Source organism: Coturnix japonica, chromosome 1 (assembly GCF_054131305.1).
Source record: "Coturnix japonica strain WE chromosome 1, WE-NBRP24, whole genome shotgun sequence".
NCBI lineage: Eukaryota > Metazoa > Chordata > Aves > Galliformes > Phasianidae > Coturnix > Coturnix japonica.
The window spans coordinates 162,643,482-162,662,823 of NC_140663.1; the positions used below are offsets into that span (position 1 = coordinate 162,643,482).

General features: G+C 41.8%; 1 protein-coding gene and 1 long non-coding RNA gene across 5 annotated transcripts in view; one reads left to right on the forward strand and one right to left on the reverse strand.

Moving 5' to 3' along the window:
• XPO4 (exportin 4) overlaps positions 1 to 15,506 on the forward strand; it is a 70,212-nt gene extending 54,706 nt beyond the window's left edge. For 2 of the 3 annotated variants that reach the window (XM_015852160.3, XM_085536391.1), the window contains 9 exons: positions 337 to 506; positions 1,443 to 1,617; positions 2,711 to 3,004; positions 4,018 to 4,198; positions 4,861 to 4,979; positions 5,860 to 5,990; positions 6,756 to 6,873; positions 7,817 to 7,909; positions 10,070 to 15,506. In XM_015852160.3, the coding sequence (XP_015707646.2) occupies positions 337 to 506; positions 1,443 to 1,617; positions 2,711 to 3,004; positions 4,018 to 4,198; positions 4,861 to 4,979; positions 5,860 to 5,990; positions 6,756 to 6,873; positions 7,817 to 7,909; positions 10,070 to 10,267 (1,479 nt within the window). In that variant the 3' untranslated portion in view covers positions 10,268 to 15,506. The remainder of the gene's footprint in view (positions 1 to 336; positions 507 to 1,442; positions 1,618 to 2,710; positions 3,005 to 4,017; positions 4,199 to 4,860; positions 4,980 to 5,859; positions 5,991 to 6,755; positions 6,874 to 7,816; positions 7,910 to 10,069) is intronic. The other variant, XR_014942194.1, reaches the window with a different exon arrangement.
• On the reverse strand, positions 14,178 to 18,969 carry LOC107308326 (uncharacterized). Of its 2 annotated transcripts, none has more exons than XR_014942198.1 (2): positions 18,847 to 18,969; positions 14,178 to 14,414 (listed from the first exon to the last, which is right to left on the reverse strand). It is a non-coding gene; the product is annotated as an uncharacterized LOC107308326 (long non-coding RNA). The 2 variants fall into 2 exon arrangements; XR_014942197.1 differs by lacking the exon at positions 18,847 to 18,969 and adding an exon at positions 15,314 to 18,505.
• Positions 18,970 to 19,342: the final 373 nt, after the last annotated feature.

Genomic DNA, 19,342 nt, shown 5'->3' on the forward strand with positions numbered 1-19,342 from the left:
GAGTTCATGGAAACACTTTTGGGAGATGATTTGGTTTGGATCTTTTTGTTAAGTTTTAAAGCTTTTGAACTTTGTGTGGCATTAAAAGCTAGACATGATCAAACCTGATACTGTGATGAGGCTGAAACCTTTCTTTCTTTTAGGTGTTGTGCATAAAATTGGTAGATAAATTTGGCAAAGATTTTTCTGTTACGGGTATTCTTTGCCTTTGTCTGTGTAACGTTTGTGTATTGTAAGTAGGTGAGAAGTGACAGCCTGAAAAGAATTTGCTGATTACCGTACACTTTGAGGTTCTGCCTTCTGTAAAACTCACTCATTTTAATGCTTTTCTTATAGATAAGTCTGCCATTTAGTACAGCATTTGGTGCTGATACAGAGGGTTCCCAGTGGATTGTGGGTTACCTTTTAGAAAAAGTGATCAGTAACCTGGCAGTGTGGAGTTCAGAGCAGGACCTTGCAAATGATACTGTACAACTGCTAGTAACATTAGTGGAAAGGAGAGAGCGGTAAGTTGCTACACCTCTGGAAGTCAAAACATTTCTTTTGCTTCCTTTTAAATTCTTTTGGCCAAAGTAATCCAGATATGGGGCACTTTATATTCATGTCTCTGTAAGTCAAATTACTTTAGTAACATATTATAAATGGAAGAAAAAAATGTCTGACCAAGCGAGGAGTGAGACCTAGATTTGACAAACCTGACCTTCATTATTATTTATCAGTGCACTCTCCTTCCCCTTCCTTTGTGCCTCACCTCCAAACAAGGAGAATCGAAAACTCTCCTGGTCTCCACTCTTATTGCAAGGATTTTCATGTTGTTGGTCATTGTTGAGCAAGTTGTGTAAGACTAAGTTCAGATACTGGCTAAGCCTATATATAATGTGCTGTATAAACCTTTAAAGGAAACAGTAATCTAGGGTTTGGTGGGTTCAGCCAAATTTCAAAGCTTATTCAGTATTACAGACTGTGAAGCAGAAAGTGCCTGTTTTGCTCTTGCAAACTGACAAGCACACATACATTCAGTCTGTAGAAAGACTGTAGTTTTAAGGGTTAAATGCTTGAGAAGTTTTCTTGTTAAAGATAAATGGATAAAACCCTCAGGAGCTAGATTTGGAATAAACTGCTTATTTGATGATGACATAATGAGACTAAGCTCTTAATCCATGCAATATATCCATTAACTGCGTGTGTGTTCTTTTGTGTGTAAAACTAAAGTACTTTCCTGCTTTTCTGCCATGTGAATGGAGCTACTTTCAGAGTATACGCTTAAGAAATCTTAGGGCTGAGGCATTATGATGAAAATCAAAAGGCAATTGAGCCTTACAAGAAAGGAAATGCAATTAAGCAAATTACAGTGTTCTGACAGCTGCTAGTAACCTGAAGCACTCTGTTCAAAGTACAGTCTTTTTGAGTCTTTAACCCAAATGTTTTTTTTCCCTTTCTAGGGCAAACTTAGTAATTCAGTGTGAGAACTGGTGGAATTTAGCTAAACAGTTTGCAAGGCGAAGCCCTCCTCTTCACTATTTGTCCAGTTCTGTGCAGAGAACACTAATGAAAGCTTTAGTTTTAGGAGGTTTTGCTCATATGGATACGGAAATGAAACAACAATACTGGACAGAGGTGAGCTATTTCGCAGCTTCTGTTACCTTCATTTTAACAAGTTGTACAGTTCAAGTTTGAAGTTGGTTTGGGGTATTTTATGGCAATACAAACGTAGCTCATTCAGTCTTTAGATTTTGAACATCTATTACAGATACATTTTTCTAGTGATTCTTTGAACTTCCATAGTTTTATAGCACCTTGGAGTTGCCAAAATTGTCTAAACCATCAGTATCTAAACAGAAATAGCCAATAAGTGCTCGGAGGGTTCATGGAATCCAATATAACAGAGTGCTATTTGTAAAGGTTAAAAGTTTTCCTCAGATCTGTACCATTTCTTCCCTTAGTTTTATTTTGGTGATGGTTATAAATTCATTTATTTATTTACTCTCATTGAGTGAAGCTAATGAGAAAAGAAAAAGAACCCTGATCAGCTTTTCTGTACCCTGGTTCTATTAATACTCAGATATTTAATGCCAAAGACTGGTAGATGAGATGTGGTCAGAGAACATTACGTTAGCTCTGAAATTTGAAAAGCATTGATCTTCAGAGAAAAGCTTACTTTTATTAGCAAAGTTACAAAATTAATGAAGTGAGATGATAATAAAGCACTGGAATTAATTGGTGAAAAAAAATTAAGCTGTTCTATGGAAAGCTCTTAAGTTGATTTGAATTGGTTTTGTTACAGCTGCAGTCACACTGCCTGATTGTAAGAGAGATTGTAATGTGACAAAGATAATGCTGAATATAATTACTAATTAATGCTTTCAGCACTGACCTGTAACAATTTCGTTGTAGCCAGTATTGAATCTGGAAAAGCATCAAATGCTGTCACTCAGAAAGTCCTTACTTGTTTAAACAGAGCAAAGCAACGTTAAATATGTATGGAGGTTCTCATTTTGAAACTAGCCTGCAGGGGGTGATGAATAGTGAGAGTCACTGATCACTGTCACCTCAGATGAAGCAGAAAAGAACATAATTGCAAACTGGAAGTAATTGATTCTTGTACTGCTGTGATAAAAGCAACCCATGAGCTTGCTAAGTTACCGAAACCTCAGACTTCATTCACGTAACAACATGCTTGTCTTACTGGGATTTCCTGAAACGTTTTCAGGTTCTTCAGCCACTTCAGCAGCGATTCTTGAATGTGATAAACCAAGAAAACTTTCAGCAGATCTGCCAAGAGGAGGAGGTGAAACAGGAAATCACGGCTACATTAGAAGCACTCTGTGGCATTGCTGAGGCTACCCAGATTGACAATGTAGCAATTCTCTTCAATTTCCTAATGGACTTCCTTAATAACTGCATCGGGTTAATGGAAGTATACAAAAACACACCAGAGACTGTTAATCTCATAATAGAAGTCTTTGTTGAAGTTGCACATAAACAGATTTGTTATCTTGGAGAGGTAAATAAGCCAACAGGGGGAAGAGTGTCTGTGTGTACTCGAGTGTGAATGTTGCTATTCCTTATGCAGAATAATGCAATGGTGGTTATGTTTTGTGCAGAAAGAAACCCTGCGTGGTCATATCACTATTCTATACAGAAAGGAATGGAAATGCTGTATGGCTGTATCTGTTTGAGGAATTCCTTTGTTTAAAAATATACATTCTCAAAGGTTTAAAACAGGGCATGTAGGCTGTTCTTACAGCAAAAAGTGTAACTAAAATTCATCACTAATCTCACCGTGCATGGGGGACAAGAGTGCAGACCACACTGAGTGCTGATTTAACCATCTCATACATCTCTGAAGGCTTGTCTGGCACAATGGCAGTACTGTTGTCTGTGACAGACGTGTGCTGTAGAGATACTGCTTTGGTCCTAAGCAAGTGGTTACTGAGGAATTATGGGGTAAAATGAGTCAGTGCAGCCCCCTTGTATTGCAGTACTGTTGGCTAATTTTGGTGTTGCATCTAAGAGAAGCCCACCTCAAACTGGGTCTGCGCAGACAGTGTATTATGGCTCCAAACTTTGGTAGCTGAAGCATGTCCCTTTGGGATCTTGTCAGTAACTTGAATTCTGGTTGGTGAGGTTAGTGAGATAGGGCGCCTATCCCACGTCACTTTTTTTTCCCTAAGATTGGATTGATAAAAGTAGTGTTATAAATGGGGAGGTTGGTGGCCCTGCCTGTTGGAGGAGGGTTGGAGATTCATGATCCTTGAGGTCCCTTCCAACCTGGGCCATTCTGTGATTCTGTGATACAGTGTGAGACAACAGTGCATAAATATATGGCTCTGAGCATTCTCAGTATTTAGGGTGGCTGTTTTATTATGATTTTGTAGGCAGTTATTACGAAAGTGGATGATATAAATGGAATTTGATTCTTGAGGTATCGTTGACCATGGAGTACTGTCTTAAAACAAAATGTGTCACTTTTGGTATGTTGAAGTTTTCTTACTGTTATCTAACGATGTTTTATAGGCCAAAGCCATGAACCTGTATGAGGCCTGCCTAACTCTGCTCCAGGTGTATTCAAAGAATAATCTAGGGCGACAACGGATAGATGTTACAGCAGAAGAAGACCAGTACCAGGATCTCCTCCTTATTATGGAGCTTCTCACTAATCTTCTATCAAAGGAATTCATTGATTTCAGTGATACAGGTATGGAAGGCTTGGTAATTGCTGAGCTGTCATTTGTGTTAAACGTGGGGCATGTGTTCTGTCAAGGGAAAGCAAGAAGTCAAGTGCATCTGCCTTGTTTTGTCATGTATACTCAACACAAAAATGCAGAACTAGATGTGACTGTCACTGCCAGTTGCTGGGAAATATGGATCGTAACAAGTAGAGAAGCTTGTCAAATTTTGTATTACAGAGTTTTCTTCAGCAACTTGCCCAATTTATTTATCTTTGTATTTATACAATTCAAATAATTAATTAATGTACACTATATAGAAATTTATAGAAAGCATAGAAATGCTTGTAATATTTTGCTCAGTGTATTTATGCAAGTATGAAGCAGATATCATTAGAAACAAATGTAAGGTTCTGTAATGGAAGGGAGCTCTCAAAGTATCTGAAGTGTTCTGGCTTAGTATGCCAACTGCTACGTGTGATTATGAAATGCTTAGTCCTTGTGAATATAAATATAGAGTGTTGTGGCAGCCTCTACTCACTACATTTCTATTTTAAAACAGTGCCTCATGTTTTTGTTTGGGAAGAGGGAAATAGCCCTATCACTAAAAATGTCTTTAATAAAGTAATGTGACTCTTCCTTCAATGTACTTAGTTTTACTCTTATATAAACATATTTTTGTCTTCTACAGATGAAGTATTTAGAGGACACGAGCCTGGGCAAGCTACAAATAGAACTGTATCAGCTGCAGATGTTGTCTTATATGGGGTTAATCTAGTTCTGCCTCTAATGTCTCAGGATCTGCTGAAGGTAAACCTGCTCTTACATGGAACTTTTAGAATATGAAAGCTTTTACAGTAGCAGATCCCCAGAAATGGGGATTCTACTTAAGTTGAATTTTCTAGGCTTTTTAAAATGCAAATAACTGTCCTCTAATTCTTGATACTGGTCAAAAAGAACTATTTAAAGCTGAAAAAAATGCTTGGGCCTTCCAAATACACAAGGCTTATTTCCTCTAAAAGTGAGTCTGTGCAGGTTATCAGTCAGCCAGCCTGGAACTGTGGCCCATGGAATCCTTTTCCTGATAGTGTCAGAAATGGGATGGGAAGCATCAGAGAAGTCCAGGAGCAAATAGCAACTCTGTAGTTATTTTTGTAGTAGTGCTTGCATGGTACACCAGTACAGCATGGAACAACTGAACAGGGGTATTTCATTGGGTTGTGCTGTGCTGATATTTACTCCGCATCAGGGGAACAGTTTTTCAGTGTACCTCAGTTGTCTCCTCTGGGCGTGCTTTGATTCTTATCTGGTGGCACCTACTGAGCGTGAGAGCTGTGTGCATTTTAGATGAAACCAAGGCAAAGGACATGCCATCAGAGCGCCCTGCTTGTACTCCACAACTGCTGAAGAGGCTTTGTCCCCCCAGGGCTTGACCTGCTTATGTGGGAGTAAAACTCCATCACTTTGTATGGTGTAAATACTGGACAGCTGCCATCAACTTGAACTTGTAGCAGTCTGCTTTTATTGCACCATGCTTTTTGTTAGTATAGTTTTAGCTGCTGATAACTGAAGTTGTTGTCTGTAATTGTCTTTTTTCAGTGCAAAGCATCAGACTTGTCTTTGTACAGCTGGAAATAATGCCAGGATAATGCTACGTGATTCCTAAATGATCTTGTTTTTCTTTTGACAGTTTCCATCGCTGTGTAATCAATATTACAAACTAATCACTTTCATCTGTGAGATATTCCCTGAGAAAATTCCACAACTTCCAGAGGACCTCTTTAAGAGCCTAATGTACTCACTGGAGTTAGGGATGTCATCGTATCCTTTATGGGGCTTGAGAGTGTTTAAAAGTCTGAGCTGCTTTTATAAGGATGTGTTAAGTCTTGGTTCTTTTTCTTTGCATTGTTTCTTTTCCTATCAATTTCTGTACCTACAATTCTATATCCATAAACAACTCCTCTTCTGTGCCTTCCAGTGACTTGAGAATTTCATGGTAGCATCTATTGAGATTCCAGCATTAGCTGAATTTCCTGACTCGTGTCTCTTGAATGCGTTGTTTAAGTGGTTTAACGTGTAAGTTTTTTCTGGCAGCCATTCCTGCCTCTTCCATTACTTCACTTCAGAGTGTGTAACTTCATAAGCCTTCAGCTGGCATCCCAAAGCTGTTCCTGAATTAGTTTCTCAGCTGGTAATAGAAAACACTGCTGCTGTTCTCCTGGGCTGGCTCCAGAGCATTTCCTGTCAGGTTGCCAACGTGCTCTCCCTCTTACAACAGGAGCACCATTTTCACTAAGCTGTGGCACGTGTCAGAAACAGATGAGCTTGACCATAAGGGACTCTTTCTGAAAGTGTTATGTCAGAGAGGGTTATGGTACTTCAGGGTGTGCAGCTAATAAGGAAAGCAATAAAGATGGAGCTCCCTTTTCCCCTTTTTTATATTTTTTTATTATTTTATTAACAGCTTTAAAATAACAAGACATCTTGGAATATATAAGCTTTTAAGTGTTTTCTAGTGATGCCACTGGGAAGTGTTGTCACAATTTCACTGAAATCTGGGGTTGATTCTTTAATGCTCGTTATCAGAATGAGTTCTGAGGTTTGCCAGCTGTGTCTGGAGGCTGTAACACCTCTAGCAGAACAGTGTGCAAAAGCACAAGAAACAGATTCAGCCCTCTTTCTAGCAACAAGGCACTTTCTGAAGGTAAGACAACTGCTTCTTGTTACTTTGTGAGCTTTTTGTTGTTGTGTTGTGGTTGGGTTTTTTTTGTTTGTTTGTTTGGTTTTGGTGGGGTTTTATTGCATATAAGTGGTTTCAAGAGACCAAATTGTGATACTGTCAGACTACATTAATGAGCATCATGCACAAGTCATGAGAGACACAACTTGCAGTTGAAGAAGAGCATTCAGGACCAGGAACACTGACTGTATTACAAAGAAGAGCAGGGACACAGATAGAAAAATTATTTTCACCATTGAACCAAAGATCTGAGCACTTCAGAACGCAATTAATATTTCATCTCTGCTCTGCACATGAGTCCTTGAATGAATCTCAGTGGTTTCAGCAGTTAGGCTTACTGTTAAATGTGTCAAAAAGCTTCCAGAATTATGTGGAATGAAGGTAGGGTTAGAATACTAAAACGAGCACAGCTGGGTACAGCAAAGAAAGATAAACGCTCTCATTTATTCAGTGTACCCAGTAAATTTTGCTTTTTCTTCTTGGCAGTTTCCTTGGAGGACCACTCATTCTGTTTCATTGAATTTCCAGTTTATTTGGTAGCAGCCAGCTTGTAGCTCATTGATAACCAGGAACAAAGTGATTGGAGAACTTGTGTTCTGGAGTCCAGGTTTCAGTAGATCAGTTTTGCTTAAACACACAATGTTTTCTTATCAGTCTGACATTCAGACATCTGGGGGCTTCTCATTAAGAGTTGACATCAGCCAAGAGTGTGAGAAACACCTTGAATAACTGCATTCATCTTTTTATTTCTTTTCAGTTATCGTGGCTATCTGCCTTTTCTCTACATTTTCCACTTAATTTTTTTAAATTACCCTTATTAATCTATTCCTTGTTTGTCTTTCTGTGAGCTGTGAAGACTTTAAAACTCGAACTTCATTCTTTCTCTGCTTTTGTTTTGTGATTTCAGATGGTCTTTGATATGCTGGTACTTCAGAAGCACAATACAGAAATGACAACTGCAGCAGGTGAAGCATTCTACACATTAGTGTGTTTGCATCAGGTATGATATGAACACTTCAGAACTCTGAAAACCACTCACTTGTTGATGGAGTATGGCTCGTTACTGTGCATTTGGCAAACTGTAGTGTCATTCAGGAGGTCTGTAGTCCAACTTCTCGCTTGAAGTGGGCTAAATACTGAAGTCAGCTTGGCTTACTCAGGACTTTTTCCAACCATGTCTTCAGAACCTCCAGGACAGGGGTAGCACAGGGCCTCCAAACATCCTATTGAAAGCTTTATTGTCTTTTAAAGACGTGCTTTCAGCACCTGCCTGACTACATTGGTGGCCCTCCTCTAGATCAGTCATTGTTCTTCAACACTGGAGAATGCAAGGCTGGACACAGTATTCCATCTGTAATCCAGTGAGTGCTCTGTAAAGACAAATAATAAATGTGGTCCAGTGTGCTGCTAACGTTCATTCCTGGTAGGGCGCACTGTTGATTTATTTAGCTTGCTGTCCCCTGGAGCCCTCTGATTCTTTATTCAGCAGATCTGCTTCTCAAGCTCTCAGCTCCCAGTCTGTATAGTTGCAGGCAGTTGGTCGTCTTCTACTGCAATACTGGACACCCCAGTATCAGACCCCTGGGCACTATTAAAGGTGGCTTCCAGGTGGATATGAACCATTGAATTCAGTCCTTTGAAGATGGACACAACATTTTGTTTCCTACAGCCATCACCGTTTACCCAATCTCCAGTTTTTCAAAGGCAATAGAGTGGCTGGCCTTGAAATAACAAAGCCTTGTTGGTCTTCAGAGCTGCATTTCACAGGACCTCACCCACCAGTCTCCTGAATAAGTTGAAATCTGCTTTTGGGATGTTCAGGGTCAGTTCTGTTCTGCTTTCTGCCCTCACTCTCTTTAAGGATGCACTGCCTATTTCATGATCCATGCAGCCAAGGTTGCCATGTAGCACCACCTCCCTGACTAGTGCTTCCTTGTCTGAGCGTAGCAGATGCAGAAAAACGGTATACCTGGTTGGCCAATCTGGCACGTAGGTGTCAGGGAGATTATCTCCTAAAAGTCTGCGATCCAGATTCTTCTCACATTAAAGATTCTTTGGTCTTCTATTCACCTGTTTAGGTGACTTGTAATAACTCGCACCATGTCATCATCTTTACTGCCTCTTTTCTCTGACCCACAAGCACTCAGCTCTTCAGTGTTGCTTTGTCCATAAGCATCCTTAATTTCTTTCTTTCACATAAGCAGCGACCTTCTGTGCTCTTCCCTGTCCAAAGAGCCCCTCTGTCCATTAGAGCACTTCAGTTATATCAGCTGTCCCACCGCCTCTATGTTTCTGCAGTGATCTTGCAGCTCTGCATCTGTTCTTACTGTTTGTTTCCAAGGCTGAATGCATTTCTTCTTAGACATTTGAGGTCAGCCTCCTTCAGCCTGTTTTATTCTTCTCGATGAACACTCTTAGATCCATTAGTGCCTCACATTCTTACTGCTGCTGGTCACCTTCCCTACTTAACCATAAGTTGTTACCACTGTCCCCAACATGCCCTTGAAAGCCCTTTTTGCCAGGTTGACAAGCTTTTGAAGGGTGTTCTTAAGCCACTTTTTCTTATGAATCCTCTGTCTTGTTAGCAGCGCTCATCCTACATAAAGGGGCACATGAGCATGTTATACTGAAAGAGCCAGGAGCCTGTTACTCCCCGAACTGAGTGCTCAGTTTGCTGTTCTTAAAACCTGCAGCCGTTCCTTCGCTGTCCTATGTACTGCTTTGTCCTCTGTTGCTGTCCAAGTGAGGAAACTTAGGAATTTAATCTGTCCATCCCAGGGAAGGGAATCCAGAGAAAGGGAAAACTGTGGGAGGAAATGGCATACTGAATGTGGGGCAGATATGAAGGAAGAGAAGCCCAGTTCATAGAACTGAGCACATGTGAAGAGCCAGAAAGAACTTTGAAGGGAGGGCTTAAAGTCTGTTCTGGTTGAAAGTCTTTGTCTGGTTTAGAGAAAGGTGAGAGGCTGCTAGTCCGTAGTTACTCCTCGTTAACTTGTTGATGGATGTGAATATACAGGTGGGGGAGATACTGCTGAGGGTGTTCAGTCACTGCCTTAATTCTGGGTTTAGTTCTGGCAAGAGAAGTTGTATATGTTGTGGCTTTGTGGGTTTTTTTAATTTTATTTTAAAATTAATAAGACTCACGTTTGTTTAACAGGCTGAATATTCAGAGCTAGTTGAAACCTTACTATCAACTCAACAAGATCCAGTAATTTACCAGCGATTAGCAGATGCCTTCAACAAGCTTACTGCGAGCAGCACTCCTCCTACACTGGACCGTAAGCAGAAGATGGCCTTCTTAAAGAGTTTAGAAGAATTTATGGCAAATGTTGGTGGACTTCTCTGTGTAAAATAAACAACAAAACTCTATGCCTAATTTAGACCCTTTCTGCAAAATGCACTGAGAAACGCTGAATGCTGACTAAATCTTGTACCTGTCTCTGGGTTCTTTGCAGCCATCTCAGATTCTACAGAGTCTGGAAGTTTGAACATACATAACACAGTGGAATAGGAGAGGTCAACTTGGAATCAGCTTCTGCTATTATGTGTTAGCTGCAATCTGTCATACTTGTGTGTGGGAGAGAATGAACAGAAAATGAGAATTTAATTTTTTTTTTTTCCATATATGTGCATACAGATATGGGCACAATGAAAAATAAATTCAGTGCCTTTTCCCCCCACTGGTTTAAAATGAGTGTCCAGATATAAACGTGCAGATCTCTTTTCTACCCAGAATTATGTTAGAGTGTGATGCAAATACATAAAAAGCTCTAAACAGTTTTAGCTGATTTTAAGCTTTATTTTTTTCCTCTCTAAAGTTTGAGTTTGGTGTTCCAATGGGGAGAAAAAAAAGAATGGTGTTTTAACTTGTGTTTAGTTTTGTTTTTCTATATCAGCCTGACATTGCGTGTTTCTGTAATGCAGGTTTTTACATTATGTTCTGCTGCCTAAAGTTCAGAAGAAAAAAGGTGTATATTTTTGTTCCCCTAAAAATGAACTTTAGGATCTGTAGCCATTTCATTGCCTTAATTTAAAGAAAAAAGTTCCTGTACTTATGAAAGTTAAGGCAAGATTTGACTCTTCAGAGTTGGTTTAGGATGTTGGCATTAAGCTGCCTTGTGCCTCTTGCAGCCCTTCACGCTGACAAGTGTCATTTTGGAACTGCGTGTGATGCAAAGTTCACGTGTAGTTTTCGTGTCCAGGTTACGTGCAGCTGCGATGTGTTTCTACACTGAACTGTTTGCTCAAGCAATAACAACTCAAAAGGTCTCAGTTACCAACTTACAGTCTTTTCAGAGTTGGGGCATTAGCTAAAACACTTTTCTTAGAACAGTGGTAGCAAACCCTTTGACTCACGGACCGTGTTTACTTGACTCTGGTCAAGGAAGATAAGTGGGGTGTGCAGTGCTGTGGGGGAGTTGGGTTTTGCTGAATTTGGCCTCTGTCAAGCCATCCCAGCTGCTCTGCTGCTGCTCATTGTTTTGTATCAGCACTTGAGTGGTTATGACAGCAGAGAACAGTGCCCAGAGCTTAGTGGACCAACAAGGGAGACAAGCACACAACACAAAAGCGAGGCCTGTTTTGTCTCCAGTCACAAGCCTGAGAAAACTGAAGCAAACACAAATGGTTGTGTACCAAGTAAGGTTGGTTTTAGTGGAAATACATGGAGGCAGAAGTTGGCCCTTTTTGTTTATGACCTCTGCTAGATTATGTTGTTGAAGGTTCCCCGTGTGCTTTTTGAATTTCTATAGAATGCGCAGCACCTTGGTTTGGCTCTGTATAGCATCGTGTCTGCAACTCTGTGCCATCCTTCAGCTGCTGGTCCCGCAATTAGTCACTATAGCCAGAATGTTAAAAAGATGAAGCTGTAATACTGTGCTATGAGTGATCTAAGGCTTCATTTCTCAGTTAAATCCATACCTCTCTCAAATGAGGACCCACAAGGCCAAAAAAAGCCATCTCTTCATTACAAGTTAAACTTAATTTATGTGAAAGCTGGGCCTGTACAGATTGATGCATGAAAAAGTGACCATAAAACTCAGTAGATAATGTACCTCCCCTGTGAGTGCTTTATTTCTAACATAATTGGCATAGCTTTTTACAACAGGGAGGGGTGTTGCACTCAGTTCTTCCCTTAAGCTCTAGTGCTTTCCTTCAAAAACAACCCAACCTCCTGACCATTCACTTGCAGAGATGATGGTGATCCCAGCAGATTGATCTGTTTTAATTAGGATCTGTTTTTAATAGCTTAGGGTTTTTTGATCTGTTTCTGAAACTGCTTCTGGTGTTTCTCTGAACCTGTATGTTGCACAGGGTGATGATGAGGGGGCATTAAAGCCTGTGAACAGAAGGGGCTCAAGGAGCTGCTGCTGATCTGTCACAGTGTAGATGATGCCAAATATTTAGGCCGAGGCCTACAAAGAGATCATGGCAAATACCTTCAACTTATTTGGATCTGACTGTCGAAGTGATGCTCCTCTAGAACCAGCTGTGCCTCCGTCACTTTTTAGAAGCTGTCTCAATATTCAAAAATATAACTTCACTTTTGTGACGTTATCTCAAGTGTTGTAGCTGGTTGGGAGTAAAGGTGGAGTTAGTATCCAGATCAAATCCACGTGCATGCCCATTACTTTTCTACTCAGGCCCATTGTATTGTAAAAAGTGCTGATGCACGCCTTGGTTTGTTTATCGAGACCTGTTAAAGTATGAAGATTTACTTTCAAAAACACATCTTGAAGATTGTTTAAAACTTTTGTTTATCCATTTATTTAAAAATCAATATTATGTTAAAGGGAAACTGTCCTAGAGAGCGCTTTGTGTGATTTTTGTGCTTAATGTTATGTGGAACGATGTTGTTCTTTTTAATTTTTCTTCTGTTCTTGTCTGTTCAGTGTGGATCTTTCCTTGCTGGTTGATGTTCTTTTCAGAGCACATGCAAATGTGCTTCCCCTTAGTGACATCCATGAAACGCCCAGCATGTTTTTCAACAGTGGGTTCTCTGAATTGATACTCCTGGCCAGGTGGCTACTTCTGCCTGAACTATTTTGCCTCTATATACCTTTCACAACCCCAAGAAAAACAAAACGCTGCATCCAGTTGCTGTAAGTCTGTACGTGTTGTTCATTCAGGTCCACAGAGCAGTGCCTAAGACCACTTTCAGTGGACCTTGAGAGCTGGCTCCAGGTAATGGTTCCGAAATACCAACAGCATCACTGCATTGCTCTTCCATTCACCACGCGAAGGGGATAATAGTTTTTAAAGGCACTTGTTTCTTGAAAGAAAACATCCAAAAAGGACATGTCAAACTGAGTTGCAAGTGCTGCATGTGATGTAATTGTAACAAACGTTATTTGTCTAGGCATAATAATGCTTTGGCAAAAGCAGATCATTGCTCCCATGTTTTTCTTCTGAGAGTAGAAACCCAGCAGCTTCTTTCCCATTTCTCCAGCCCTTCCCCCATCACCATAGCTGTTTTTAGTGCTACCACAGTAGCACTGTTGTTCTGACTATAGATTTTGATGCTGGCAAACATGACCATCTGCTTGGGTCATGAAATCCAAGACTTTGAAAGCACAGACACGTGGGCAGGGAGAAGTGAACTGCGTTACACCTCTGCTTTCATGCACATAATGCCTTAACTACCTTTGCCGAGTTACCACAAGAATCTGCTACATCTTCTTGCCCCCACGTTTGTGTTTCACTGCTCAGTGACAAAGGGCTCACGGTTTTCCTCAGGAATTAGAAACTTGTTTTCTCAGCATGTCCAAATCCTACAAGTTCAAAGAGAGGGGTTTGAAGCTGGAGCATCTCTTTGATAGTGCATTGCACTTGGTAAAACCCCGATGTTTACCTGGGTAAATCCCGTTGTATTTAAGCCATGTAGTTCTAGAAAATAAGCTTGCTTGGAGTAGTCAGTTGTCCATTTAAATTTAAATCTTTAAAAGGTGATGTAAATTCTAGCTTGTGATCTGTGAAAACTATGACAAAGAGACAATTGCGGCATTTCTTTTATAAACACTTCAAGTAATTTCAGTTAAATAATTCCGTAAGAAGGGGTGTTCTTTATGGAAGTAGCTTGATGAATATAAGCGCAGGAGTAGGAGCCAGGCTCCTCTAATTTTGTATCAGTTTTTCCACTGGGCCCTCCGTGGCCGTTGGCACGTCGCTAAATCTGCATCTTTGTAAAAACAGCGATGGTACCTACCTACCTCACAGGGGTGTTGTGAGGGTTAGCTTATGCCTATGAAATGCATTGAGGATCGGGATTGCTTTGTAAATATTAAATATTTTAATTTTAGTTTTGCGAGGTGTAAGATTTACTGTAATGGAAACAGAAGGGTTTTGTAATTCTGAAGCCGGGGAGGCAGCGGCAGAACGGTGTTCCACAGGAATGGGCTACTGCGGTGCAGAGCTGCTGGCTGTCCGCATCGGCTGCTTCACTTACAGCGGTGGTTTCTTCTTCGCTAAGACCTGATTCCCCACCACGGTGCCTCGGTTCTGCTCTAAATAGAAAACAGAAGGAGGACAGTTGTTAGGTATCCAGGCTTTGGTGCTGCTGCTTCTCTCAAGTGCTTCCCATGGTGGTAGGTTTATTGCTTTTCTTTTTTGAGTGCTTTCCTGCAATGAGCAAACGTGAATCATCTCACACTTCTCTCAGGTTTCTCCCACCGCCTCGAGTTCTGCTCAGTGTAACTACAGCCTGGTGGCAGTGATTAAAACGCAAAGAGCCAGCCCTCCGAAACCTCTACGTTGCTTCCAGTATGAGATCGTGCTCTCCGCAGTACATGAGATTAAAGCTTCCTAGCACAGATCATGGAGCAAATTGTGTGATTTGCTGTAGAGCCTTAAGCTACCACCTGTCTTAAGAAAATTAAGGAAAAAAAGAAAGCAATATGAGATTTACTGGGCTCAAGCAACAGAGAAACGAGGTGTCCCTGGCCTGCCTTCCTCCTCACTGAGTTAAAGCAAGTGCTGCTTTTTCATTTCGTCCCATTCCCTGTCCTGATTTTCATGTTCTTTGAGGCTGTTATAAAAGATCAGGAAGGCTCTTCCAGCCTTGATGGAAGGTGGTACTCGTGCCATTTTCCATCTATTTCTGTGTGATCTTTGAAAATGATTTTAAAAAGCAAATGTACAGCCAAGCTTTCTAATAATGCTATGCAGCACGTTTCAGCCTCTCACTGAGCAGTTCTAAACTTTATAACAAAATTAATATCCCTTTTATTTGTTCTCTTTGTGAGGAACTTCCACGCAGTAACCATGCAGCTTTAAGGCAATAAATGCTAGGACTGCTGGCAATCAAACGTGTAAATACTTAAATGTACAATTCAGTACTATGTTGAGTTTATATATTATGGAAAGCAGGGATTGAAGTGCTAGTTAATTTCACGTCTTGTTTTACCTGTACAGTTGGCGATGTGGAGTTACATAGAAATGTTCCAGTTGATTGCAATAAACCTTGGGAAGCAGCTATGTAATCCAGCCTTATCGCCGCTGAATCTCCAGTTTTGAAATGAAAGCTTTCTGTATTTTTAAGATCCGTAAACAGGAAGAGGATCAAAGTGTTTTCCACTAAAGGCTTTTATTTTGTTTTGGCCATGTGTTGTGTGTATTCTTGTTCATCATGTTCTGAAATCCCACTTGTGTTGAACTCCTGCAGTAGCGTTTGTTACCCACCTTCAGGCAGGAGCGAGCAGAGGGCCGCTGTGGAACTGAGAGCCGGCCAGGAGCGGTGGGCTGTGTGAGTGAGCGGTGCTTTGCTTCAAGTTTCTGGGGGTAACAAGATTAAAATCAGCGCCTAATGGTGTGAGTTTGTCCATCAACAAAAAGAACTGTGGTCGGTTTGGGTGTGTGAGGGGTGCAGTGTGTGGAAGTGCCAGAGGTCACAGAGGTGGCTGGGAACATAAAGACAATTTTCTCTCCCCCCTCCACCTCATTCTCCATAAACAATAAGGTAATGGTGACTGTTCAGGCCTGCTACTGGTGGTGTCTGTATTCCCAGAAGCTGCTTCCTGGGTCTCAAATTCTGTGTAGATTTAATCTAAGCAGTTCAGAGGATGCGAGGCATAGAAGTGTTCACCAACCTCGTGTATGTTCCCATGTAAATTACATCCAACTGTATGTTCCTTCATGTATTTTGGAAAGGCTTGGCTACGGGCAGCAGCTCCTAATGTTCTGTAATGTGATTATGTTTGGAAAAACTACAACTGTGTTGTTCTGTTCCCATCTTCTTTTCATGCATTCACGTTGCTTTTTAAAGAAGAAAAATTCCCAAGTCCTGGAAGTAAAACTACGTGACAGCTGCAGTGATGGCAGCTCACTGCAGCCTTGGCTGTACGCATCACTGAAATGTCACTGGTTTCAAAAGTTCAGTTACTGTGACAATACATCGATATTGGCCTGTGTTAGTTCAGTGTCTGTTCTGGTGGAGGACAGCAACATCAAAGGTGATTTCAGGCCAGTCCCTGGAAAGAGCTGGCGAGACTGAGAGCAGCAGCACATCCAAGAGCCTTACGTGTAGAAAACTGGACTACTTTACCTTAAATACTAGGTCTGGAATAAACTTGAATGATTTGGGTACAAAACCTTCACTCGTACTTGTTTGTGGAAGTGTGTGCAACACCCACTCATTTTTCCTCTAAGAAATTTCCACTCGCTTCAGTCGTGTGTGGTGACGTTAGTGGCTGGTTTGGTTTTCCCTTCTGATGCTTATTGACTATAAGAAGCCTGAGTGCTGGAGCGATTTGGCAGCTGAGCAGAGGAGGTCTGGACATGGGCATGAGGAGTAGGAAGTAAAAATTCTTCTATGGGGTTAAGAAAGAAAAATCACGCTACTCCATAAAAAGGAAAGCAAGTTGATAATGCACGTGTCAACCTCTCGTTACCCAGTGTCATCCCACAAGGATTAGTAAATGCTGCCCTTCCATCAGTGAGGGGTTGTCTTGGCATTGTGTGATATGGCACAATCACCATGAGGTTTGCTAACTGTATAATGGAATCTTGTGTTGTCTTTGCAAGTCCAAAGAAGGCAGCAGCTTTGCATGGTGTGCTCCCTTTCGCTCCCCCTCGAAGTCTGTCCCACCGCTTGCTGCTGTGAAGGAGTTCAGTTGGGTTGCTGTTACTTATTGCCGTGGATGTCACAGTTTGGGTTTGTGGCATATTCAGGTCACTTCCAATCTATCACCGTGCTGTTTACCGAATGAAGGGCATCACTACAGACTGTCAAGTGCTGATTTGAAAGGTTCCTCCACAACTGGGTGACAAGTTGGCAAGACATTGGCTTTAGTCTTAGTACCGCACCAATACCTGTAGTGCTGCTTTGCTCCCACGAGTACTTGTAACAAAGAACCAAAGCCCAGCACAGCGCTTTGGAGCCTTTAGGAAGACACTGATGTCCCCTTGTGAGATCAGCGCTCCTGGGGAAGGCTGGCGTTCTGCCGCTGTGAGGACAGACTGTTCCGAAGTACTTTCTGCCTGCTTGTAGGCTGTTATGCACTTTCATGGTTTAACAAACTACTGTTAAAAATGTACTGTAACGTGGACTTTGATAAGCGCACATGTATGTAAACATTTCACTCAGCCTCAGGAAAGCTGGACAAATTAGATAACCTGTTTTGTATCTTGGTTGTTTGTTACCTACATCCTTGAAGGTGGACAGATAATGTCTAGATGCTATGAGTGTAACTGTTGTGTGAGATACCGGTGTAGTCTGTAGGAGGAGGACGGTGTGATTTTAATCTAGGGACTGAGAGAGTGCTCTCCTCTTATTTTTCTGAATCATATATATCCTTATCTGAATCGGACCTGCCAAAGCAGTGATGAACCCCCTTTACTGTTCAGGAAAAATATGTTTTCTTTCATAACAGCTTGTTTCTGTTTACTTCCTTCTCCTTAAGAAGCGTATGTGAAATAAGTATGGAGGTATGTGTAGGACAAACTGTAAAGCCGCCGCTGTACATAATGTCTGCTATTTGACTGCATTTTCTGTTCTACTTTCATTTTACTGGTTTTGCTAAATATATTTTATATATTTTCCTTCCTGCTTCTTGTGATGGCAGAGTAATTGCATCTCTTGGGGGGGGTAGGGAAGAAAAAATGAATGTGAGAAGGCTCTGGCCACAAAGGTCCATCAAGTTTGGGTGTCATTTTTTAAATGGACGTGTCCCTGTGTGACCTACTGCATGACCCTGTCTTAGCAGCAGGTTGGACTGGATGACATCCAGCCGTCCTGCCAGCCCCTACAATTCTGTCATCTTCTAAAATCCATTTAAAACATCAATGCCATTCGATTTCCCCCAAAGTGCTTTTCCATCTGAGGTCTGTAGCCCTCTCTGTGGTCCACGAATTATATGCAAGGGCTCTACAAAGCCTGACAAAAGAGAAGTCATCGTGATCACATGCAATATTTGCACCTCCACAAGAAAGAGAATTCAGGAGTCCATAAGTGGGCTGAAAATTCCTTTGTAGTATGCTGAAACTCAGAGGGTGACTGAAAGCTCCCGGAAGGCTGGTGGTACGCCGTGCTGCGGGAGACCAGGTGATGTTCACTGAGTACACACTGGGCCGTAGAGCACGCTGTGTTCTGCATCTGCAGTAGGACATCTCGGCACTGAGGAAAAGTGCAGAAAGCTTTCACTGCGAAAGGTGATGCATCAGAGATGTGCACATCACCGCTGTGTTTCCAACAAGACCACGGGTCTGTGACTGACAGGGCAGGGGTAGATAGCTTAACTTTGGGCACCTTCCTATAGGAAAAAAAGCTTAAGAAACAGTAAAACCTATTAATAAATATCTTGTAGAGTTCCCATTACTGGTGTTCCCGCACTGGTGACTGGTTTGCTCTCATGTCCCCAGAGAAGTTCTGCAAGATACAATCTGTTTTCCTTTGCAATGGATCAATCCCAGCATCTCTGCTTTCCTGCCAGCAACACTTACCAGAGATTCAGGCAGCACCAATCAGTGTATTTGCTCCAAGCAGCGCCTTATAGCACAGCCAAAATGCCGCTGCCCTGCCTGCCCCCAGGCCTGCAGAGCCGTGTGTGATGTCTGCGACCCTTTGGAAAGGAAGAGCCGCTGGTGGCAGCAGGGCCCGGTGCTCCAGAGAGCCGGACCCATCAGATGTGGCTGCACAGCCTCCTTTACCTTTCCATTATTCAATTCTATCAGCCCTTCTTCAGCAGTGCCTGCTGGGCGCATCCAGCTCTCGGGACAGCCATGCGGTTTTATGAGGAACATCTTTAAGCTGTAGATCGTTTAGTCAAGGTGAGGCTATTTTAAAGCCCCTTGGAGCACGTCCGCTGCCCAAGTCAGTCCGTCGGCCGGATGAAGGCCCACCCCACCCTCCCCTCAGTACACCGGGCAGCATGAGACCACAGGACGACCGCGGGGACGAAAGGCGGGGCCTCCCCTCAGCAAGGGCGGGTAAGGGGCG